This window comes from Apium graveolens, chromosome 9, assembly GCF_009905375.1.
Source record: "Apium graveolens cultivar Ventura chromosome 9, ASM990537v1, whole genome shotgun sequence".
Classification (NCBI taxonomy): Eukaryota; Viridiplantae; Streptophyta; class Magnoliopsida; order Apiales; family Apiaceae; genus Apium; species Apium graveolens.
In genome coordinates this window covers 271,511,421-271,538,658 of record NC_133655.1, presented here as the reverse complement: position 1 = coordinate 271,538,658, position 27,238 = coordinate 271,511,421, and the positions used below count along the sequence as shown (strand labels likewise).

General features: G+C 35.2%; 1 protein-coding gene across 1 annotated transcript in view; it reads right to left on the bottom strand.

Annotated features, from left to right (window-relative positions):
• Positions 1-1,488: 1,488 nt before the first annotated feature.
• The window catches only part of LOC141686338 (two-component response regulator 24-like), a 32,833-nt gene continuing 7,083 nt past the window's right edge, over positions 1,489-27,238 (bottom strand). Inside the window, exons 2-3 of the mRNA XM_074491378.1 lie at positions 1,721-1,963; positions 1,489-1,647 (exon numbers count right to left, since the gene is read on the bottom strand). Of these exons, the coding sequence (XP_074347479.1) occupies positions 1,489-1,647; positions 1,721-1,963 (402 nt within the window). The remainder of the gene's footprint in view (positions 1,648-1,720; positions 1,964-27,238) is intronic.

Genomic DNA, 27,238 nt, shown 5'->3' with positions numbered 1-27,238 from the left:
ATTGTTTTAACTTTTATTTTTGCAGGAGGATGTATATATTTGCTGAAAAGATCAGGGATGAACTTAAGCAGGAGACGGAAGAGAAAATGGATCGGAATGTTCGAGAGCTTCGAGATAGTATCAAGGTGATGTTGTCCAAGTTGGCGAAAAAGAATCTGGAGCTGCAGATTGATATTGAAGAGCTGAGCAAGCTGCAACAGCCAAGTGAGCAGCCACCAAGTGATGCAACTGGAACAAGTAAGCAGCCACCAAGTGATGCAACCGGAGCAAGCAATTCCAGTCCTTGATCCTGCATATTGTAGTTATAATGATGTCTTTTACGATATTAGACCATATATGGTACTTTTTTTAAAAATGTTCTTGTGGTCGTAGACTGTAAATGAAGTACTTCGTTTTATTTAAATAGAATCAAGTCGGAATGTTGGAATTGATATTGGCATTATGTAGTGCTTGTATGACTGAAAGTATGTATTCAAGTTTTCTAAGTAGTTATTGACTTGGCTTGCATCTGGGGATTTGGTTTTTGTGTTGTTGTGGTTGGATTGGAACTATATTGGGATGTTATAATTTAAGCAAGAACCTGTCAATTTTTTTTACCAAACATGTTGCCTTAACCTAAAATAATGTTGGCAAAAATAAATTAAAAGATGTTGCTATAGCCAGGTAAGTGTTGGCAATGATAAGAAATGTTAATAAAATTGGTGTTGCTATAGACTCGGACTGTGTTGCCATAAGAATGAAGGCAACATCAAACTTGTGTTGCCTATAAACACCGAGTGTTGCCATAAGCTTAAAGTCAACATGAGTTCACATTTTACTATTGACATTATAATGTTGTCATAGAGGTCTACATCAACACATTTTTGGTGTTGGCATTGTTCTGTAAATGAGTTGCCTTAAAATTGACCAAAGGTCACATGCAAATTTCCAACACCCTCAAAATTGACCAAAGTGTTGCCTTAAGCTTTGTGGCAATATTTTTTAGCACATTTTTTTTGATGTTGGTGTAGGCCATTTATCTGGTAGTGATATGTTAACAATATTTGGTTAAAAGTTACAAAGGGAAAAATGTTTTTGCTAAAAGTACGAAAGAATAATTATTTAGGTCATATGATTGTTATTTTAAATTTTGATGGACAACTTTCACTAATATTACTTTAATAATTTATTTTTTTAACATAAAGAACAGTCAATTTATATGACTTTCTTAACTCGTAGGATATAAAATTTAAAAACCTCAAAAACAGTCACGTAAAATAGGACAAATTAGGTAAATATTAAAATATCCAAATATGCAACTATAAGTTAAAATATTCTATTAAATATTAAGAAATTGTTATTCTAAATGGCTATTATCCAAGTTCATATTCACTAAGATTGACCACAAACTTAACAATTTAACATACAATAACGCTGTATTCCCACACATAACACAACTCTATGTTATCAGAAAATCAATATTTAAATTTTAATCTATTGATTAATTTTTCACTGGAAGCAGCTTTTGAGTTTAGCAAGGTTCAGAGGTTTATCAAAGAGGTGATCCAACCCGGCCTCCATAAAACTTTGCTTTAGAGATGCATCATTGCAGGCAGTGGCTCCTATTATCTTGCAGTCCACTCCCATGGCCCGTAACTCTGCGGTGGCCTGAAATCAAACAATATAGACATCTAAATTTATTTATATTGGCAAATATTATTAGTTAAATTGAAGAACTAACCTGGATACCATTCACCACCGGCATTTCCAAATCCATAACTATAACATCGAAATGCCCCTTTCCAGCTTCATACATAGCTACAACTTCCACTCCATCTTTAACCGAGGAAACTTCAAACTCCATGGTACTCAGGTGTTTTGTGGTGATCATTCTAACTATGGAACTATCATCAACAATAAGAGCAGATGCTCTTCTCTTAGCAATCGTCGAGCTTCCTGCTTCAGTGGCCATGCGTACAATAATCTGTGATCAAGAAACAGAACATAGATATTAAATTCTTACAAAATACTATAAAGAACAGGGAAGTGACAATTTCAGATGTTCATGCATTCATGCAATAACCCGAGAAGAATAGAGAGTAACATTACCTATCTGGTGATTGATAGCTGCTAAACTGATGACAATAGCAATGGAGGAATTTCCGTTTTATAGGTTTTATAGGCTTAGAGATGAGTATTTGGATATTTTGAGATTGTGAATTAAGAAAATCCTGATATAATATTTTATAAATGCATAACTTATTAAAATCTCTAAATTAATGGGGATTTTATTCAGAATTTTATATATTTTAGGTGCATTTGGATCTTTTTAACATCAAAATCTATCTATATTTGTGACTGGTTTTCTATAAAAAAATATAAAATAGTAGATATTGATATTACACTGAATCTAAATCTTTGGGTTTTATAAATATGATAAATTATTGTTGTAAGCACATTTACATTATGCAGCATATTGTGAGATAATGTAAATATTTTTTTAGATATATGTTTTTATTTATTTTTTTCTTCAACTATTTGTTTTGAATTTTTAAATTAAAAACCTGAGCCTCTAGTTTTTTTTAATTTAATTTATATACACCGCATTGGTTGTCAATTAAATTACGCAAACAAATGGCTCCTAGTGAAATAATTTACATTGGTTGTTCATTTTCTTAACGTGGACTCATTTATTTATGGATTACACGTACTTCCAAGAATATAAAAATTAGTAATTATTTATTTATTATTTTATAGTATAAATGTATATATATTCTATAAAGTGCCTTTTTAAAAAAGATTAAGTACCCTTTATTGTAGGTGAATTTTCATATTTTGCATCAACTTTAATTTTATTTATAGTTATATGAGTATAACTTGGACATTAAATGACTAAAGCGTGAAATAAAAAATTAAATATTAAAAAAAATTGAAAATTTTAATAAAAATGATAAAGAAATTGAATTTGGACCGTCTTAACATACTCTCATTAAGCACATGAAGCAGAGAAAAGTTAGACTCTACATCCACTGCAGCTTAATTACATCCTAACTTTATATAGTCAATGCAATGCACAACTTAATGTTTAAGAAGCTGAGAAATTGTACTGTCTCTTGTAATTTGATGGTTCTGCAATAATAGATTTCTAATTCCACTACTATTATTTTGAATATTGTTCCTGTACTTGAATAGAGTAGGTCTTTTTACGGTTAAATACATTTTCCCTCTCTTTCTAAACAACCATGCAGCAGTCTAATAGTCAACAATAACATTCTATTGCTTACTTTTAACAATTATTTTGATATTTTTAGAATTAATTCATCTAAACCGAGTCTGATGAGATAAATCAAGAGTTGATCTTTTTTCCCGTTATTTGCTTGTAGTTCATCCTGATATTTTGTTGATTTGTTTATCATTTTTAATGTACAAATGAGGAGGGTTAAAAATTTCACCCTTAAAGACATAGTCCAAAGTAACAATTGATATTAATCAATCAATTAACGGTACCCATGTGGAAAGATATATCTACTACTTTTTCCCTCATTTAAAAGAATGGATAAGTTGTTTTCTCAAAATACCCTGCTTGTGTGTGCTCGTACAAATTAATATATAATAATACATAAAAATAAAAGTATATAAAAATAATCAGGATAATAACTTAATCCATGATTTTCTTGAGCTTACATATACCATTAACGGCAATTGATATGACATATCCTAGGAAATTTAGAATGAGTTCAGGGAAACAAAAATTGGATTTAGCTTTATATAAAATCGTTGCTATCAATTAAAATATATCGGTCCTACATTTAAATACGATAAGATCTTTGTTTCTCAGAGTTATATCAAAAAAGGTTAAATGTTTGTCTCAAATTTGAATTTAGAAAAGACAAACCAAGGTGGCGATACCAAAATTAGCAAACAACATTGTCATTTGTTTCTTATCCCATTAAATCATTGATTTAATTAAGTGCAATTATTGTAGTAGTACCCCTCTGATACCAATGGTCCTTAATTACCAAAGATCATGAATCTTAATCAGGTACTGTGCCCTTCGATATTAAAGTTTTTGTTATCAGCCAGCCCAATAAAAATGAAAATAAGTTAGAAAAAAATATAAGGCAAAAGATGTTACTCAGTCATTTTCCCAAGAAAAAACATCTAATATATAATTTGAAAATAATCAAACTAATTTAATTTGTTACAGATGTGAGCAAAAATTATATTTCCCTACATTTCTCATGCATGTCAATTGTATGTTATAGTTTGGTATGCATAGACTGTGAATACAATCTGCGATTAATACATATAAATCAAATAAGTGTGTGCGTGAGTAAACGAAATCAAACAGAGAAAGAAAGGATATAACCAAATGGAGATCCTCGAGTCCAGTTGAAACTGTCTCCTTAAAGCTATTTCGCCTCTCACCGTATGTGCGAGTCAATAGCCTCCCAGGATAAAACGAGATAACAGTATAATCGATAGATCGAATATACTCTCAGCGAACTTCAACTAAGCCCGAGAACTATCACCGGAATATTGGAAAAATTTAAGACTAAGGAGAGCGAAAATGAAAGAGATGACTCTTATTCCCTTAACTTAATAAACTGATGCCCTAAGACTCTATTTATAAAGAGAGGCTTGAAAAGACTTGTTTTTCTTTTCGATGTGGTACATGGTATTTATCAGAAAAACTAAGGAATAGGTTTGTGCTACTCTCGATGTGGTACAAAACCACTTTTCATATTAAAAGGTAAAATTTTGGAACATCAGTTCTCATTTACCTTTTACTCATTTTGAGCGTGTAAATATGCGTTGGAATCCCCTCGAAGAGGAGAATACGTTCCAATAAATACATACCACTAACACATATTGTGTCTCACTCATATAGAGTCTCAAAATGATTCACAACTTAGTCTAAAATACTAAGTTTGTCCAACAATCCCCCACAAATGAGATTGATGGTCCAGTCGCACACACCACATAGACAGACAGATGCGGAGCTTGACTTGGTGATAGTTCCGGCGGTCAGATATAGCATACAATAGGTAGAGAATGCTCATTGAACCTTCGCTCGAATAAGTATATCGACTTTACTGGTAGACAGTATGACGCGATGTCCTTGAACTGTTCGACCGTTTGTGTAAACGATGACATACTCATCACTATATCTTTCCTGACTCATTCAGTTCTCATGATTATGTCCATTTTGGCCATGGAATATCGTCATGGTTCTGCAGGAGTTTTTAAAGAATTGTGCCTCGCAATTCTCCTTTGAAGCGGTCCCACTTCTCTCCCACATAGGTGATCTTTATCTTATAGAGTAACCCGCGTTTACTCAACTGAATTCCATGCGTTCACGCCTGAACTCCATGTATTCATCAAAGATCATTAAAAGCTCAAAGCTTAACCTCGTACCTTACGGGTCTCACTGTTTCCTCATCATAGGAACAGGCTAGGGGTTACCCCCACAGTGATTTGGTCATCATGATTTAGTTGTCCCATTGAACCAAGTTCTTAGGATCTCCAGTCAGCAATGGTTGGGTGTCCACCATGATGCCGTTAAGCAGTAGGCTTAAGCCCCATCCCTCTCGATGATTTCTCAACCACTTCTTTTGATAACCCTTTGGTTAGTGGATCCGCGATATTATCTTTTGACGGTATATAGTCAATAGTGATAATTTCGGTTGAGATTAATTGTCTAATGGAACTATGTCGTCGTCGTATATGATGAGACTTTCCATTATACATCGTGCTCTGTGCTCTGCCAATAGCGGACTGACTATCACAATGAATCCCTATTACAGTTATAGGATTTGACCATCTTCGAATATCCTCCAGAAACTGACGTAGATATTCAGCCTCTTAGGCGCATTTATCTAGTGCCACAAACTCAGCTTTCATCGTGGAATGAGTTATCACCGTTTATTTTGAGGATTTCCATGATATTGCCGCTCCAGCTAATGTAAACACATAGTCGCTCATAGACTTAAGTACTTTCTTGCTAGATATCCAATTTGCGTCAGTATATCCTTCTAATACTGCTGGGTATCTGCCATAGTGCAGTCCATAGTCTCGAGTTCCCCTCAAGTACCTTAGTACCCTTATGATCGCTTTCCAGTGATCAGCTCCCGGATTACTCGTAAACCTACTCAACTTGCTAATTGAGTATGCAATGTCTGGTCTTGTACAGCTCATGAGTTACATCAGACTACCAATTATCCTCGAGTATTCCAATTGGGAAACAGTTACACCTTTGTTCTTGGATAGGTGCAAAGTCATATCCACAGGTGTCCTAGCTTTCTCAAAGTCATCCTTAAGAAACTTCTCAAGGATCTTGTCAACATAATGTGGTTGACTTAATGCAAGACCCTCTGATGTTCTAGAAATTTGAATTCCCAGAATTACATTTGCTAGTCCCATGCCTTTCATGTCGAATCTTAATTTCAACATGTCATTGGTAGATTTGATCACTTTATAATTGCTTCCGGTAATAAGTAGATCATCTACATATAGCCACTCTCGTTATCCTTGTAATAGGCACACTATCACATTCATTGATTTTGAAGCCATTAGCCAGCACGACCTCGTCAAATTTTTCATGCCATTTCATAGGCGCTTGCTTCAAACCATACAATGATTTCACCTACAAACTTTCTTTTCTTGTCCTGGGACAACAAACCCTTCGGGTTGTTCCATATAGATTTCCTCATCTATGTCCCCATTTAGAAAGGTTGTTTTCACATCCATTTGATGTACAGTTAGATTACGCATTGCAGCAATAGCAAACATCATCCTTATGGACGTTATTCTCGTTACAGGAGAATATGTATCAAAATAATAAAGGCTTTTTTATTGCTTGTATCCTTTAATCACAAGTCTGGCCTTATACTTACGCCATCAGTTTTCAACTTTTTCTTGAAATCCCACTTGCTACCTAATGGTTTGCAACCAGTTGGCAAGTCCACTAGTTCCCAAGTATGATTATGCATAATTGAATCAACTTCATTCTTGATGGCCTCTTTCCACATAGGTCCATCAGGTGAGGTAACCGCCTCCTTATAGGTTTTTGGGTCACCTTCTTCGGGCAAATAGGTCATAAAATCAGACCCATAGGATTTCTCTGTTCATTGTCTTTTGCTCCTTCTCACTACCCCACATCTTCGTCTTCACTTTCGTCACTCTCATTATTGTCATCTACAGACTCATGAGTTCGTTTAGACGTCGTAGGTTGTTGGTTTCTTGGATTACAGGGAAACACCGTCTCAAAGAACGAGGCATTCCTTGATTCCATAATGGTATTCTTTTGAATATCAAAAATCTTGAATTCATGAACAAGAAACCGATATGCAGTACTGTGTGGAGGATATCCGATGAAGATACAATCCACAGTCTTAGGACCTATCTTCACCTTCTTTAGTGTAGGGATCAGTACCTTTGCAAGGCACCCCCACACTTTCAGGTGTTGGTAACTTGGTTTCTTTTTCTTCCACATTTCATAAGGACTTACATCCTTATTCTTGCGCATCGTAATATTTAAAATATTATTTGCGCTTAAGATGGCTTCTCCCCACATCGATTGTGGAAGCCCAGAGCTTAACAACATCGCATTCATCATTTCTTTCAGAGTGCGATTCTTCCTTTCAGCCACACCATTTGACTGAGGGGAGTATGGTGCAGTGACCTCATGGATTATACCATGTTATGAACAGAATTCTCCAAATGGTTCAACATATTCACCTCCACGATCATTTCGTATCGTTTTGATTTTCTCAGTCTGTTGTGTCTCAACTTCTTCCTTATAGATTTTAAATTTATCTATAACTTCGTCTTTGCTTTTCAACAAATATACATAGCAGTATTTTGTACAATCATCAATGAATGTAATAAAATACTTGTTTCCTCCTCTTGTTGGAGCGAATTTTAAATCACATATGTCGCTATGTATTAGGTCTAGCACTTTGGTGTTCCTTTCCACACGTTTAAATGATGATCTCGTTAATTTTGCCTCAATACAAGTCTCACACTTATGTTTTGAATCGATAGTAAGTTTAGGTATGTATTCTTTTGCACTTAAACGTCGTAAAGTGTCATAATTTACATGTCCTAATCTAGCATTCCATAAATTAGGAGAATCAAGCAAGTAAGCAGAAGAATTTTTCATTTCATTATCGTCAATAACGGACATTACATTGAGCTTAAAAAGCCCATCAGTTAAATAACCCTTGCCTACAAATATACCACTCTTAGACAAAATAACTTCATCTGACTTTATTACAATGCGAAAGCCATGCTTACTCAATAGAGAAGCAGACACAAGGTTCTTGCAAATATCAGGCACATAAAGTACATTCTTCAAAGTCAGATTCTTCCCAGAGGTCATCTTCAGGATCACCATGCCTTCACCCTCAATGGTAGAAGTTGCTGAATTCCCCATGTAGAGCTTCTCACCAGCATCGGAAGCTTTGAGGCTAGAGAAAATCACCTTGTCTGAGCAAACATGCCTAGTAGCACCAGTATCAATCCACCATTCACGGGGATTAGAACCGACCAGGTTCACTTTAGAGACCGTAGCACAGAGGTCTATATCACCCATCTCCTTGGAGATATTCTCTACCATGTTTGCTTCTTTCTTCTTGTTGGGCTTCTTGGGCTTCTTGCAGTTAGAAGACCTATGACCAACTTTATCACAGTTGTAGCACTTCCCCTGAAATTTCAACTTCGAAATCCCTCCTTTGGGTGCCAGCTTTGCCCCTTTACTAGAATTAGTCTTATTAGGCTTGGAGATTTGAGCATGCTCCACCATATTTACCTTCGCAGTGGTAACATTAACTTTCTTCTCGGACCCTATATTGTCTTCTTCAATACGAAGTCTAACAATAAGATCCTCCATTGACATCTCCTTTCGCTTGTGCTTAAGGTAGTTCTTGAAATCATTCCATCCAGGTGGAAGCTTTTCAATAACAGCAGCAACTTGGAAAGACTCAATTATGACCATTCCCTCAGCATGAATGTCATGAATGATCACCTGCAGTTCCTGCACCTGACTGACCACAGTCTTAGAGTCTGTCATCTTATAATCAAGAAAGCGGCCAACAATCCACTTCTTTGCCCCAGCGTCCTCGGTTTTATACTTATGGTCAAGTGACTCCCATAAGACCTTAGTTGTTGGCTTCGCGCTGTATACGTTATACAACGAGTCAGACAAACAATTTAACACATAGTTCCGACAGATGTAGTCGGAGTGCTTCCAAGCATCAGCAGCATACACAGTCTGCATGTTACTCTCAGCAGTGAGCAACGGTGGTCCTTCCTTAAGGAAGCGATCCATATGCAACGTGGTTAGATAAAAGTGCATCTTTTATTGCCAACGTTTGAAGTTTGTTCCGTTGAACTTCTCAGGTTTTTCAGCATGTGCAGCAGGCACAGTATGCATAACAGGTGCAGCAGGCACCACAGGTGGAACAGATGGTACGTGCGTCTGTACTACAGGTATATGCACACCAGTAGGCACCGCAGGTATGATCGGAAGAGTGAATCCTGTCGATATATGTCCAAGAGGAACACTAAACTGTCCAATGACAGTGTGTCCCACAGGCACATGTCCCGAAGGCACATGTTCAATAGGCGTTTGACCCCCATCAGATCGTACGATCCGTGTGTTAGGGTTAATCGGCTGCTGGTGAACCCCATCAGATCCAGTGATCTGTGCGTTGGGATTAGCCGTCATGTTCATCGGATCGTTCACAGTTTGGTTCTCCATCGATCTGTTGCTCAACAAAACAAGCAGATATAGATGTATCAGTCACAGATGTATAAAATATAATAGCTTTAAGATTTTGAATACAATCTGCGATTAATACATATAAATCAAATAAGTGTGTGCGTGAGTAAACGAAATCAAACAGAGAAAGAAAGGATATAACCAAATGGAGATCCTCGAGTCCACTTGAAACTGTCTCCTTAAAGCTATTTCTCCTCTCACCGTATGTGCGAGTCGATAGCCTCCCAGGACAAAAGGAGATACCAGTATAATCGATAGATCGAATATACTCTCATCGAACTTGAACTAAGCCCGAGAACTATTACCGGAATATTGGAAAAATTTAAGACTAAGGAGACCGAGAATGAAAGAGATGATTCTTGTTCCCTTGACTTAATAAACCTGATGCCCTAGGATTCTATTTATAAAGAGAGGCTTGAAAGGACTTGTGTTTCTTTTCGATGTGGTACATGGTATTTATAAGAAAAACTAGGGAATAGGTTTGTGCTACTCTCGATGTGGTACAAAACCACTTTTCATATTAAAAGGTAAAACTTTGGAACATCAGTTCTCATTTACCTTTTACTCATTTTGAGCGTGTAAATATGAGTTGGAATCCCCTCGAAGAGGAGAATACGTTCCAATAAATACACACCACTAACACATAATATGTCTCACTCATATAGAGTCTCAAAATAATTCACAACTTAGTCTAAAATACTAAGTTTGTCCAACATGGACATGGTCCAAGAGTTGACGGCCCACTCAACCTAGATAGCCTAACAAGAATTTCAATAAACTAAAAATATAGATGTACCTAAATGAACCGAAAGCCAAGCTTTTTTCATGCAACTCAACACTTGGGCCCGGGTTACTTAAAAAATTTAACTTGTAATTTAAAGTTAAAAAATGTCATATAATTTATCATAACTTATAAGTTATTTTTCCGTTTGGATAATTTTACTTATAAGTGATGATGTGTTTGGTAATTATAACTTATAAGTTATTTTTATTAAAAAAATCAAAATTTTATTGTAATAATTTAATACATAAATATAAATTCCAGAAAATAAAATTTTAAACATGAAAATTATATGATTTTATATGATTGTTTCGACTTTGTACACATTTTAAAATCTTTTGAGTATTTCATTATATTTAGAATATTGTTTTTTGAATAAAAAATATAAAGAAAATTATAATTTACCAAAAACATTTTTAAAACTAATAAGAGCATTCCTTATCGTAACACTAACATGCAAGGTGGATCATATGAAGAAAGTTTTTTATTAAAAATAAAAAATTACAAGAACGCCAAAATAAAATAAAATATGAAGTAGAATTATGCTCCTAGCACAAGTGAGTAAAAATTAAATAATAATGTACCTTCGGCCCACTTTCATATTATCAGCATTTTTAAGGTGACTGGGCCATTTTAATATATTAGCCAAACAGTATAACTAAACAAATAAGGTTTTACCCATTTAAGGCGGCTTAAATGGTAACACAAATTGGCACTTTGTTCTTATATGAACCGTGCCATTTTATAATGGAGTTGAGGTTGATTTGATATAATTAGAATTACAAATATATTTAAGGCCACCAACTCAATAACTTATTGTATGAAATAAAATATAAAATATACTCTCTCATGTTCATATAAATAAACTTATATAGATAAAGTAATGTCTTGCATCATTGCAAGTGTCTTGTTTAGTTGACAAGGGTATTATCAAAATCTTGTATATTTCTCAGTTTATTTTCAAAAACCAACAAAGCCTAACATTATGTGTTTGTAGGAAATGTATGCACGACTAGCATTAGAAGAGGAAGATGGAGAGGGATTAATTGTAATACCCGGGATATATCGTGTAATTATTTTTGCTTAATATATGTGTTCAGTATCTATTCTTTGAACTAATTGTTAAGTGTTAGATGCGTTTGGATGTTTAAAAATATTATTAATTGAGTATTTTAATTTTTATATTTCCAAATAAAATATGGATGATTGTCATATCTTCCTAATTATTTTTATGTTGATTTATGGATTTATAAGGATCATATAAAATTTATAAAATCTTTTTCCGGGTATTTAAAATCTATTTTATAAAAAAGGGAACCAACTGACATCATCCGTTGTTACGTTTTTGAAATCCGAAACTCTTCCGAGAACTCCTACCTAACCTAATTGTAATATTCCGAGCATATTTCATGTTTCGACTTTTTCGATCTGGAGTACGGTTTGTCTTGCGCGGGTCCCGGCGCAATATTTTCGATAAAATATTCGTTTCGATAAATCAATAAAACTCATATTTTCGATAAACGGAAGCTTTTTATTAAACTATCCCAATTATCACCTCGTAGTACATGTAACCAGGCGCTGAGACCAAGACCGAGTACAAATTGTATTGATCTAGATAATTATCCCGAAAACTGATATCGTTTGGATCAGTTTTACAAATAAACGTATCGTTTTATATCCGTAATGATCCAACGGGATACTAATTTTCCATAATTATAAAAATCCTTTCCCCGTATTTTATTTCGTATCAAAAATCATTTGCAGACAGTTAGTTATATAATTTTCCAGAGAAAAACCCTATATTCATATAATCTTTCAAGAATCAAACAGCAAAAGGAAGATGTTATTGATCTTTGTTTTCAAAGCTCGAGTACTCAATCCAAAGGTCTTGAGGTGTTCTATCAGATTCTGTGTTCCAAATCACTGCAGAAATCAAGGTTTATTTTCTGAAAAAATATTTATTTTCGAATTAATTTTATTAAAAATATGATTTTTTGTTCGGATGATTATTTGTATGATTTGATGCTTGCATGTTGTAGAGCTTGTTTTTCTGATGATTTTCATATGTCATACGTCTAATTTGGAGTTCAATAACATGTTCAAAATTGAGTTTGATTTTCGAATTTTGAAATTAGGGTTTATAACCTGTATGAATGTTTTCAATTGAAATTTGGGGCTTTTTGATTTAGGGGTTATTAGCTGTTGATTTATAGTGGATTATGTTCCTTATGAAATTTGCAATCGATTGGTATATAGCTCGTTAACAGAGGATGCTTGAATCGTAGGGAGTTGTCTTTTTAAGTTTTATTTGTTTCGCCGGAAACCGGCGATGTTCTTGGCCAATTTCCGGCCATGTCTGGGGTTATTGATATGTTTTGATTGCATGAATCGATTCCTGGTTGTCTGTAGATGTTATCTGGAGCTTGTAGTGGGGTGAGGATGCTGGGAACGCATTCTCCGTCCATCCCCGAAGTTTTTCGGGCAACCCTTGTTAAAATTGCAGTTTAGTACCTCATCTTTTGAAAACGATGAAGTTCAGTCCCTGAACTTTCCAGAGTTTTCAAAAATAGGATTCCTGTTTTAAAATTATTCAAAAATCTTATTTCCTATTTATTTTTATTATAAAAATTCGATTTTAATTTCTGAAATTCCAAAAAATTATTATTTTAATTCTAAAAATTATTTTTAATTCAAAAATAAATCTGAATTAGTTAGTTAATTAATTTCAGTTAATTTTTAATTGATTAATTGGTTATTTAATTCAGAAATTAATTGGTTAATTGATTTAATTAATTATTAATTGATTTTAATTAATTATTTAATTGGATTTAATTATTTAAAAATGATTTAAAAATTCCAAAAAATAGTTTCGAGCTTTAAAATATTATTTAAAATTATTTCCAAGGCTCGATAATTATTATAAAATAGTTTCAAAGCCAGAATTGACTAACCGAACCCTGTTTATTATTCTGAAATTGATCCAACGGCCCGTTTTACTTCCGAAAAATGTTTTTAAAATCATTTTAAATACCAGAAAGCTTGCTTATGACCCGAGACTTATTTATAAATGATATATTATTGATTATGTGACGTGCTATATGTTATATGTGACTTGTTGATTGACTGTCGGTCTGTATATTCGAAATTTACTTGTTTATTGCGTAACTTTCAATCCATTAATCGGATTTGGGTGAAACGAAGGGTAAATAGAAGTATGTGTTGAATAGAATCGTATGAGTTAAATATTGATAGATGCATATGATATGTGAGCAGAAGTGGCAAGACGTAGGAAAGGGAAACAGGTAGTTTAGGAATAAGACGGTTGTGATTGGAAGCGAGTGCAGTGTAGTAAGGTAGTACCAGGCAAGTGTTCTGAAATTTCTCGAGATATTGTATTGATTGATATTGTGGTTTTATATTGCGAGTGCTTTGAAGCACTGAACCCTAAACCTTGATTCCAGTTATTGATCTTGAGCCGTAAACCTGATTCTTTCTAGACCATTAATTGTTGTATACCCAAATACGAACCTCAAATTTACGATACTAATCCACAAATACATACAAACTAAATATTAAACACTGAACCAAATTGCATACACAATCAAACCACTGTATCTTATGCTTTGAAAGAAAAAATCCTTGGAACCCTGAAATATTGATTCCTTTGTTATCCAATTCTTTTACTACCTAGTAGCCAAGCTTTGGAAATGCCATATTGATCCTTTTACAGATTGGAACCATTTTCATTATTGAACTTTCACTCTTGTTAATGATCCTGTTCATGGTTTATTACTGCTTATTCCTTTATTATGGTAGAATTGGATTATTTTAATAAAATTGTGCACCAGATTCGTGGTCAGACCATATAATGGTCAAGTTAGGCCAATGTGTGTCTTGGATCCAGTTGTTAGAGCAGTGATGTGTGTTTTGCTCGGGGGTTAGTGCGTGACTGATCAGCAACCTAACCTTGGTTTTTAAAATAAAAATATAATATCCAATTCTAAATCATAATCAATAGTTCACTTGATATCATAACCATATTTACCTGATGATCATTATTCTCAGTTTTGTCATTGTGACTTGCTGAGCTAGTTAGCTCATTTATGCGATATTGTTTACGTTCTTTCCAGTTAAAAAGGAACCGGTTGGTACCGAGGATCCCCAGTCCAGCGCGAGAACTAGGGGTTCGGGTTGATCGATCTAAGCTAGTAGGCCTCTTTTGGAATAATTTAAGTTTGTAAAAGTTTGTAATAATGTTTAATACTCAGTTCTGAGTTTGGAATAGTTGGGATTTGAACGTTTGTAATATAATTAGGTATGTTTGGCTTGTGTGCATACTTTAACCTGTTGTGGTCCGTGGTAGTTGGTAAGTAGGGTCACTGCATATTATTATTATTTTTATCATTGGCATAAGCATGTTATTAATAAGGTGTGTGTGTGGGGACCCCAAACTTCTGACCCGGGTTTGGAGGGCGCCATAGTAATTGTAGGGGAAACGGAGAATGTGCAGCAACAACTAACGTTTATATTGATTGGGAGATTTTCATCGAAGAAAAACAATAATTTCCAGGCTATGTAGAATGTTCTTGCATCTATGGTGGGCGACCAAGGGAGGGTGTGGAGGTTCATGACTTTAGTAGATGGCGGTACTTATTTGTATTCTTTCAGAGTCTGGATCTTCAAAAAATGATTGACGGAGGAACTTGAACTTTTGAACAAAGTTTACTGTTGCATCATATATTAGAAAATGGTGAAGACGCTCATCTGGCTAAGTTGAACAAAATGGAGATATGGGTTCAAGTTTATGATATACCCATAGTTATGCTATCAAGTAAATTACTGGGGAGTATAGGAACTATGTGGGTGCGTTTGTTAAAACAGATCCTCAGAATTTAAATGCAGGATGGAAAATGTTCTACCGTATTCGGGTTATAATGGATGTTGAGAAGTCACCAAAATGAAGAATGAAAGTTAAAAGGGAGGGTGATGAGTGGACATGGGTGAATTTTAAATATGAACGATTGAGTAGTTTCTGCTTTGTGTGTGGCTTGATAGGTCATTCTGATAGAGATTGTGGGATTGTCTATGCAAATTTTGATAAAGTTATTGAAAGATCGTATGGGACATGGTTAGAAGTTCCTGTTAGAGGTGGGAAAAGTCAAAATATTGGAGCACCTTGGTTGCGTAATGGAGGTGAGGGAGGATAGAGCTGGTGATCGAATTCTGGCGACTTCCAGTCAACAACCGCCATGAATAATGGGCCTCGGGTGAGAGATTCATGGAGATAGATGGACGTATAGCCAAGATTATAGGAGAGACAGGTGTAGTTCAGTTCAGTCAAGAAAATTGAAGGAGTAAATTACAGGATATTGGTTCTATAATTAAGGAAGGCATAAAAATGAGCGGAAAAAAAAATGAAAGTGAAATTGTTATTATTGATTCAAGACGTAGGCGGGAAAACGAGGAAAATAATGTGGACTTAAAGGTGGACTCGGAAGTAAACTCAACTGAGCTCGATATGTGAAAAGAACTTATCGTAGGTTAGGTAAACCACGTATAATTCGTTTCTTAAAAGAACTTACCCATCAAATAAAGCCTAATATTATTTTCATGTCCGAAACTCTATCAAAGCAGAATAAAATAGTTAAAGTTTGTAAAACCATAAATTATGCAGGTTGATGGTCGATTGATGCCCAAGGTCATAGTGGAGGTTGGGCTCTATTTTGGAAGAATGATGGAGGATGTGAAATAAAAGGAGGCGGTACGCATTATATTAATTTCGAGGTTGTTAATGATCAAATAGGGAGATGGCGGTATACTGGTTTTTATGGGTGCCCAGAGCGAGGGAAGAGACAAGAATCATGGGATATATTGAAGGAGTTGGCAGCTAGGTCAAATCTTCCATGGTGCATTATCGGGGATTTTAACGATATGATGAGTGCAGACGAAAAAAAGAGGTAGGAGACCTTATCCATTTCATTTACTTCAAGGTTTTGTAGATATGGTGAATGAATGTGGGTTAAGGGATTTAGGTTTTGTGGGTGATAAATATACTCGGGAAAAATCTAGCGGGAAGCCGAATTAAATTCAAGAAAGACTTGATAGGGGTCTTGAAAATCAAGTTTGTTGTAATTTGTTTCCTCATGCAGAGTTCAAAGTTTGGAATTAGCTACGTCTCATCACTTATCTTTGCACTTGTGAAGGGTTTTTAGCACATAAACGCAACGAAAACATAAATTTAAATCTTAAAAAACCGAAAACCTTCGCAGGATCCATGCAAAAAATAATATTTAATTCGTAGTTCAGTATGTTTACCTTAAGAAGCTTTACGTTAATGGAAAAATGGAGGTCTTTAATAGCGATCCAAGAATGATGAACGGAAATCCCTAGCAGCTTCTCCTCAAGTGTGAAGCACTCCACCGGTATCCACCAAGAAATTGATTTAATAAAGGAGGACGAGGTGGAGAGAATTAGGGTTACGCAAATTTTTAGGTTGAGGCAAAAATAGGGTTTATAATAGTATATTTATATGCAAAATTTTCAGCTGAAAATTTTCCCATAAAATATTATTATTAACCCTTTATTATTCTCACTAATAATTAAAACATCTTTTAATTATTAATCATTTTTCTAAATACTTTAGAAATAATTTTCTCACTTGATTTAATTTCCAAAAATTAAATTCTTAATTAATAATATTAAGAACTTTTTCTTAATTGATTTATAATCAATTAAATCTTATTTAATCAATTATTAAATTTGCCAATTAATTATTTATTTCATAAATAAATAATTATCAGCCATTATTAATTAATTCATCCACCATTAAATCATTCTCTTTTATGGTGTGACCCTGTAGATTCAATATTAAGCCGGTAGTAGAAATAAATAATAATAAAACTATTTTATCATTATTTATATAAATTCTCTAATTCATTAAATATGATTAATTAATTAATCATATTTATTGTACATCATGAGGGATACTTCTCAGCATATCGCGACTATCCGGATAATACGAATTCACTGCTTAGAATACCAAGAACCTATTCAGTGAGTAGTTACCGTACAATCAATTCCTTCTACCCTGCAATGTCACGAATAAATACAATGCATGGAACTTGTGTCAAGCCTATCTTATTTAATCACTTATTTTCCCATTCACTATACTTAGTTCTATTTAATGTAAATTAGAAACTCCTTTCTAATTTCATTCACTCTGGCCAGAGATTCCTGAACTAGCATAAGTGGATCAGCATTGAACATTATCTTCCTTCACTGGAAGGGGTAGATCCTTTATTGATCATACACTATCTTCGTGTACAAATTTCTATACCCAGTAGAGCCCTTATAATTGTCCCTGGAGACTAAGAACTAAACCAAAGCATAGTTCGGTGTACACAAGATGACTATGATGACCTCAAATCTAAGGATACTTGTACAACTATCACTATGTGAACAACTGCTGACACGTGAGTGAACTCCATCAGTTGTTCAGCTGTGTGAGTCATGTTCAGTGAACTTATTCTAAAATAAGCACCTACATACTAGCTATAGTGTCACCACACAAATGTCTATGAGAACAGACATCCTTCATAATGAAGCAAGCATAGTATGCACCGATCTTTGCGGATTATTAATTACCAGTTAGTAATCCTACGACCAAGAACTATTTAAGTTTAGAGTTATCATCTTTTAGGTCTCATTATTATGATCTCATCACAATCCATAAAAAGCTTTACTCTAAACTGTGGTATATCTTATTTAAACACTTAAAATAGATAGAGCCCGTAATAAAAACAAAACAAGTCTTTTATTAATATCAATGAAATCAAAATAGATTACATAAAAGTTATTCCTAAATCCTCATACATGATTGGACTTAGGACATATCTCTTTCAATCTCCCACTTGTACTAAAGCCAATCACTCTGGTATCTAATACCCATATTGTCTTTATGACGATCAAAGTGACTTTGAGAAAGTAGCTTTGTTAAAAGGTCTGCTATGTTGTTATGTGTGTCAACTCTCTCGACGTTGACATCTCCTCTTTCAACAATCTCCCTAATCAGATGAAAGCGCCGCATGACATGTTTGGAATTTTTATGAGACCTAGGTTCCTTGGCTTGTGCTATTGCTGCGTTGTTATCACAATACAACACAATAGGCTCTTTAACGCTAGGAACAACTCCCAACTCAGAAACAAATTTCCTCATCCAAACGGCTTCTTTTTAGCCTCACTTGCAGCTATATATTCTGCTTCAGCTGTGGAGTCAGCCGTTGTAGACTGTTTGAAACTCTTCCAACTAATCGCACCACCATTCAGAGTATACACGTACCCTGACATAGATTTTTTATCACTTTCTGATTGAAAACTAGAGTCAGTATAACCCTCTATTTTTAACTCAGATTCACCACCAAAAACATGAAAAATGTCCCGAGTCCTTCGTAAGTACTTAAGGATGTTTTTCACTACTTTCCAGTGGTCTTCACCTGGATTGGACTAATATCTGCTCGTCACACTAATTGAATAAGCAACATCAAGCCTAGTATACAACATCGCGTACATGATAGATCCTATTGCTGAAGCATAAGGAATCATACTCATACGCTCTCTTTCCTCAGGTGTCTTAGGAGACATTTTTTCGGAATGGGACACTCCATGGCTCATCGGTATGAGACCTCTTCTGGAGTTTTCCATGCTAAACCTTTTAAGCACTTTCTGGATGTATGTACCCTGGGTAAGAAATATAATTCTTCTAGATCTATCTCTATAGATCTTCATACCGAGAATGTAGGATGCTTCTCCCAAGTCCTTCATGGTGAAGTTCTTTGATAGCCATACTTTGACTGATTGCAGCATCGGTATATCATTTCCTATAATATGTATGTCATCTACATACAATACAAGAAATGTTACCGCGCTCTCAGTAACCTTCTTGTAGATACATGGTTCATCTATGTTTTTGATAAAACCAAACTCTTTGATTGTCTCATCAAAATGGATGTTCCATCTACGAGACGCTTGCCTTAAACCATATATGGTTCGCAGCAGCTTACACACTAGGTGTTCATTTCCCTTGGAAAGAAAACTCTCTGGTTGTGTCATATACACTTCCTCCTCAACTTCCCAATTGATGAAGGCCGTTTTCACGTCCATTTGCCAGATCACATAGTCGTAGTAAGCAACAATCGCAAGCAAAATCCGAATTGATTTTAACAGGGCTACAGGCGAAAAAGTTTCATCGAAGTCAATCCCTTGCCTTTGTTTGAATCCTTTTGCCACGAGCCTGGCCTTCTAGGTCTCCACCTGGCTATCTGCTCCAATCTTTCTTTTGTATACCCACTTGCACCCAATGGGCTTAACACCTTCAGGCGCCTCAACCAGAGTCCATACTTGGTTGGTATACATAGATTCCATTTCGGATTTCATGGCACTATGCCATTTCTCTGAATCAACACTACACATAGCCACATTATAGGTCACAGGGTCATTATCATCAATGATTGGCAACTCATTGTCATTCTCAATGACAAGGCCATAATACCTCTCAGGTTGGCGAGACACTCTCTGTGACGCCCTCCAAACCCGGGGTCTAGATTTGGGGGTCACTTGCAACTAAACTGTAATAAAATAATCACAGCGGAATAATATAATAAATACGACCCCTTTACCTGCACTGGATCGATCACAGGTTATAGTATGGAACAAGCACTAATACAAACCAACTGTTATTACAGACCATAAGTCTAATTAGTTTTACAAATTATTCAAATTTTATTACAAACCTCTAGACTATCCAAGCGTCCCAAAACAGTCTATCTGGAATACACACCACTATTTACAAGCACTCGACTTCTGACCAAACCTGGATCTCAAGCCTGCTCTGGCTTAGCTGAAAGATTAGATTGATAAACAAGTATGAGCGAAAGAAATGCTCAGCAAGCAATATAAAATGTACTTGAAATGATAAACCACATTCTGATAATAACTGAACAAAAGGGATGAAAGCAGTAATATAAAGCTTCACAAGCTATCAACAATAAATGATAATTTTTAGATTGGAATCTAACTCCGACGGACGTACTATCACATGCTGATCAGCCCGTGTGATAGCACAAGGTCATGATTCATAGAAACATGTCCCCAAAATACGAGTACTCAAATAAAAAGGCAATATACCTGCCTGTGGTAAAAATGGAGTCATAATATTTCATACAACACATAGAAATAGCCCTCCGCTGGACCGTCCGTCCCGGTCACTTACGCATTCATCCAACCCATAAAACATTTTGATTAAAGGAGCCGAATCAAAGGACATCCTTAACCATATAACTCCCCATTTCTCATGGTCCGGAGTTATCTCGACAATCGATGGCGAAATAACTACAACAATTAGTTATTCGCTAATCTCAATTCAAGGTTCTACTGTATAGAGTAATTTATAGCGAAATATAAAACGTTGAACTATTCTGAACTTAGAATGGTATGGAAATTGAAAGAATAAAGTTTAGAGTCAATACCAATGGAATGATAAATGAAGATATAGATACTTGCATAATATGATTCAAAATAACCGTCACTTGAACAATAAGTGAAGTTAGGGGTATTTGCCTGGTATGCTTGAAAACTTCTTACTATAACTCAGCTTATAACTGATGGCTATTATCTTCGTCTAACATTTGACTGCACTCCTTGCTACTCGATTCTATAAACAAAAGAACTATCTTAATTGACAGAACCAAACTCAATCGACGTAACTATACGTCTGGACATCTATCCGATCATTTATAACTAGCATGACATTTTAAAACTGTAAACAGATAGCATGCATATCATGCAACACCTAGTCATGGCATTCATATAACACATAATCACATATTTCATGTAACACATAAGTCAGATCATTAAAAGATACATTATAAGGCGTTCAGAATTAAAATCAGGTCAATATTAGCATTTATCGATCAAATACCGACTCAAACTGATGCACAAATCAAATGACATTGCAATACAAAAGAAATTAGGTCTTAAAAGTATTTTCATTGGAAGCGCAATATTTTTCAGAGTCTGTACGCGTTTGCTTCATATTAAACGAACAAACGGTTGATTTATTATGAATTTTTGAACATTTTTCGGAATAAAACGGGTCTCCGAATCATTTAATAATTAAATAATAAGGCTCAAACACTCGAAAATTGTTTTATAAAAATTATCGAGCTTGGAAAATAATTTAAAATAATATTTTAAAGATCGAATTTATTTTTCGGAATTTTTAAATCAATTTTAAATAATTAAATCTAATTATTAAATCAATTAAGATCAATTAATAATTAATTTAATTAATTAATCAATTAATTATAAATTAATCGATTAATTAAAATAATTAAAAACTAATTCAAATTAATTAATAAAATATTTTTGATTTATTTTTGAATAAATAAATAATTAAAATAATTTTCTGAATTAAATAAATAATTTTTTTCTAATTTTTAAAATAATAAACTATCATTTCTTAATTATTTTTAAACAGAAATCTAATTTTTGTAATATTTTAAAACAGAAATCCATGCTTTGCAAGATTAGCAAAAATACAGGTACCAACCTGCATTTTTGCCATCTTCCCTGTCCCCGTCGCCGGTTGCGGGCGATCGCCATTAACGGCGATCCCGAGCTTTTCTGGCGAGCCAAAACCGACCCAGAAATACACCAAATCAACAGGGATTGTTCACTACGTTGCCAGGAAATCATTTACACAGCCAGAATTTTCAATACATCAACGAAACAGCCGGAATCATTACCTGAAAATTCCGCCACCGTTTCGACCCGTTTTCCGATCACCACCTTCCCGACACCGTCTGTTAAAACCAGTGGTACCATTCGATTCGTTGCACAACGATCTACTTCACCATGCAATCAATTTAGACAAATTACCCCCACAGCAAAAATGCCTAAATCCAATTAAGAACATTCAAAGCTTCAAAACCCTAATTTTCATATCCGAGAATCAAAGTCACTTTTCTACATAATGCAGAACTCAAAATCTGACATATTATATACCAAATTGACCAGAAAAACATACTCTACAACATGGAAGCATCAAATCACATCAACAACATCAAGAACAAATTTTCATAATTTAATTATCAAATAATTTGAATATAAATAATTAAATAAGAAAATTACCGTGATTTCTGGGTAGAAACTGATGATTGATTCAGAAAGAAGATTTCGAGAGCTTCGTTTTGATATGCTGCACGCCCGAATCGGAGTTCGATAACGCCTTCGTTCGTGTGTTTGATTCTCGTGAACGTATCGGTTTCTCGGGTTTTTCTCTGTATTTACGGTATTTTAACTGGTTACAAATGAATAAACGGAATAAACGAAATAATAAATAGGCTATTTATATTTATGAAATATTGGATCGTTCTGGATCGTTTTGGATCGTTAAATTAGTTGCTTAGCCGCTAAGTAACTGTAAAAACGATACAATTCAATACGAGAATTGGATAATTATGAAAACTGGGCTTTTTATAAAACACCATATACAAAAATAACATAAAAATATCCCGTCTTTTAAGAATACGGGTTTTGTTGATTACCGAAATGATTAGCGTATTGAAAATATTGCGTCGGGTCGTGCACGGGTCAAACCGTAATCCGGATCGAAAAAGTCAAAACACGGAAAATGTCCGGAATTACCAGATTAGGTTAGGAAGGAGTTTTCGGAAGAGTTTCGGGTGGTAAAAACGCAAAACGGTTGAAGTTGGAAGATTCCCGGCTCTATAAAATAATTTTATAATTATTCTGAAAATAATTAATAATTCATAAATCATTATAAAATCATATAACACTCCAAAAATTACCAGAAAAATTTCACAATTATCTATATTTTATTCTGGACATATAAAAATTCAAATATTCAAATAATGTCATATATAAACATTCAAATATCAATTCCACTTTTCAGATAATTCACCAAAATTCACATAAAATCATATAAACAATTCCGAATAATAATAATAATATTTGAAAATATATGGGATATTACAATCTACCCCCCTTAACAGGAATCTGTCCTCAGAATCAGTCTAGGAAAATAAATGAGGATACTTGGATCGCATTTCGCTTTCCAATTCCCAAGTCGATTCTTCAACCTTGGGATTCCTCCACAAGACTCGCACTAAAGATACAGACTTATTCCTAAGTACTCTTTCTTTCTTATCTAAAATCTGCACTGGTTGCTCTACAAAAGATAAATCTGGCTGGATTTCGATTGGCTCGTATTCTATCACATGGTTCAAATCAGGAAAATAACGCTTCAACATTAACACATGGAACACATTGTGAATATGTTGCATGTGAGGTGGTAACGCTAACTCGTACGCAACTTTTCCCACACGCCTCAAAATCTCAAAAGGGCCAACATAACGCGAACTCAGCTTTCCTTTCTTTCCAAATCTCTATAAACCCTTCCAAGGTAAAACCTTCAATAACACTGCTTCTCCAATTTCAAATTCCATATCTTTTTCGGTAGGATCTGCATATTTACATTGACGGTCTTGAGCTGCTGTTAATCTTTTCCGAATGAGTTTTATCTTCTCCTTCGTCTGCTGGATCAATTCTGGACCCAAAATCTTTCTCTCACCAACTTCCTCCCAACATATTGGAGATCTGCATCTTCTCCCGTACAAAGCTTCATAAGGCGGCATTCCAATACTGGCATGATAACTGTTGTTGTAGGAGAATTCAACCAATGGCAAATGTTCGTCCCAACTTCCTTCAAAATCTAGCGCACATACCCTTAGCATATCCTCAATAGTCTGAATCGTCCTTTCACTTTGACCATCCGTCTGCGGATGATACGCGGTACTCATATCCAGCTTTGTTCCGAGACAATCTTGAAAACTTCTCCAAAATCTTGAATTAAATCGAGGATCTCTATCTGAAACTATGGATACTGGAACTCCATGTCGTGTCACAATTTCCTTAAGATATAATCCAACCAATTTATCCATTGAGAATCTTTCGTTGATAGGAAGAAAAAGCGCTGACTTCGTCAATCTGTCGATAATAACCCAAATAGCATCATGATTTGCCCTGGTTCTCGGTAATCCAACTACGAAATCCATCGCGATATGTTCCCACTTCCATTCTGGAATGTCCAACGGTTGTATCAGTCCACTGGGCCTTTGATGTTCTGCTTTAACTCGCTGGCAAGTATACCATTTACTTACCCATTCTGTAATTTCCTTCTTCATGCTTGGCCACCAATAGTTTTCTCTTAAATCTCAGTACATCTTCGTACTTCCGGGATGAATAGAATATTTGGAGTTGTGAGTGTCTCGAAGAATTTCATCTTTCAGCTCGGCTACGTTGGGTATCCTTATTCTGGAAGAAAATCTTAATATCCCTTTATCATCCTTTTGACTCCCTATCTCTTCTCCTGTCAAACTGTCTCGTTCATGGCTCATTACTTCCTCCTGACATCTTCTTATCTTCTCCAATAATTCTGGTTGAAAAGACATTGCACACAATACCTCTGTAGACAAACTTGGGATACTAACCTCTATTTCTAGCTTCTCAAATTCCTTGATCAACTCCTTTGATGAAGTTATCATATTTAACCTTTCTTTTCTGCTCAGAGCGTCGGCCACCACATTTGCTTTACCTGGATGATAGTTAATAGTACAGTCGTAATCCTTGATTAGTTCTAACCATCTTCGTTGTCTCATGTTTAATTCCTTCTGGGTAAAAATATATTTCAAACTCTTGTGGTCCGTGTAGATCTCACACTTTTCCCCATAAAGATAATGCCTCCCAATCTTCAATGTAAACACTATAGCTTCCAATTCAAGATCATGAGTTCGATACTTCTCTTCATGTGGTTTCAACTGTCTTGAAGCGTAGGCTATCACCTTGTTATGCTGCATCAAAACACATCCCAATCCTTTTTACGATGCATCACTATAAATCACAAAATTTCCTTGATCATCTGGCAAGACTAACACTGGAGAATATACTAATCTATTCTTTAATTCCTGGAAACTCTCTTCGCATTTCTCATCCCATTCAAATTGCTGGTTCTTCCTGGTAAGCTTTGTCAATGGCGTAGCTATCTTTGCAAAATCTTGTACAAATCTTCTGTAGTAACCTGCCAATCCCAGGAAACTTCTTACTTTCGTTGGTGTTTTTGGCCTCTCCCAGTTGATTATGGCTTCAATCTTTGCTGGATCCACTTCCACTCCTTTATTTCTAATCACGTGCCCAAGAAATCGTACTTCTTTTAACCAAAATTAACACTTAGAAAACTTTGCGTACAATTTCTCCTGTCGTAGTATCTCCAAAACTATCTTCAAATGTTGTGCATGCTCCTCTTCTTTTTTGGAATAGATCAGAATATCATCTATGAACACGATCACGAATTTATCCAAATACTTCTTAAATACTCGATTCATCAGATCCATGAAAGCTGCTGGTGCGTTGGTTAATCCAAATGCCATCACTAAAAACTCATAATGCTCATATCTGGTTCTAAATGCGGTCTTCGGAATGTCTTCAGGCTTGATCTTCAGTTGATGATATCCGGATCTTAAATCTATTTTAGAAAACCATACAGCGCCTCGCAATTGGTCAAACAAATCATCGATCCTCGACAATGGGTATTTGTTCTTAATGGTCAGCTTATTTAATTCTCGATAGTCAATACACAGTCGCATACTCCCGTCTTTTTTCTTGACAAACAGTACTGGTGCCCCCCATGGGGATACACTGGGTCTTATAACTCCTTTTTCCAAAAGATCTTGCAGCTGAGTTGCCAATTCCTTCATCTCCACTGGTGCCATCCGGTATGGAGCTTTAGAGACTGGTTCTGTTCCGGGTGCTAAGTCAATCGCAAATTCAATTTCTCTGTCGGGAGGTAATCCTGGTAGATCTTCTGGAAAGACATCTGAAAATTCGTTGACAACTGGAATCACTTCTAGTGCTGGAACTTCTTTGCTGGTGTCTACCACATGGGCCAAATATGCTTCGCAATTCTGACGCAATAACTTTTTCACTTGAGCTATCGTTAAGAACTTCGTCTCTTGCCTATTTCCTCAAAATATCACCTTCTTCTTACTATCCAAGGTATGAAGTCTTACTTTCATATTCTTACAATCAATCTGAGCGTTATTTTCTGACAACCAATCCATTCCTAAAATAACATCAAATTCTCCCAACTTAAAAGGTATCAAGTTGGCATAGAAATGATGTCCTCATATCTCAACATCACACCTCGGGCATACTCGGTCGACAAAAACTTGGTCCTTATTAGCTAACTCTATTATTAATGCTTGTTCTAACAATTTAACTTCACAATGCAGTTTATCGACAAAATCTTGAGAAATAAATGACCTTGTAGCTCCAGAATCAAATAAAACTTTAGCATCTACGGAGTTGACTGGAAGCGTACCTGCAACCACGTCTGAACTCTGAACAGCATCTTTCATAGTCATGTTGAATATTCTGGCCTTTGGCTGGTCCTTTGCTAGTGGTCCTTCATTCCTTGGCACATTCTGAGATGGAGCACCTGTAAGCCTTGGGGTTTTACTCGTCATACCTTGTGCTGGGCAATTCCTGGTGATATGTCCTGGCTTTCCACACTTATAACATCCAGTTCCCATATTTTGACCTTGAGTCTGATTCTGACACAC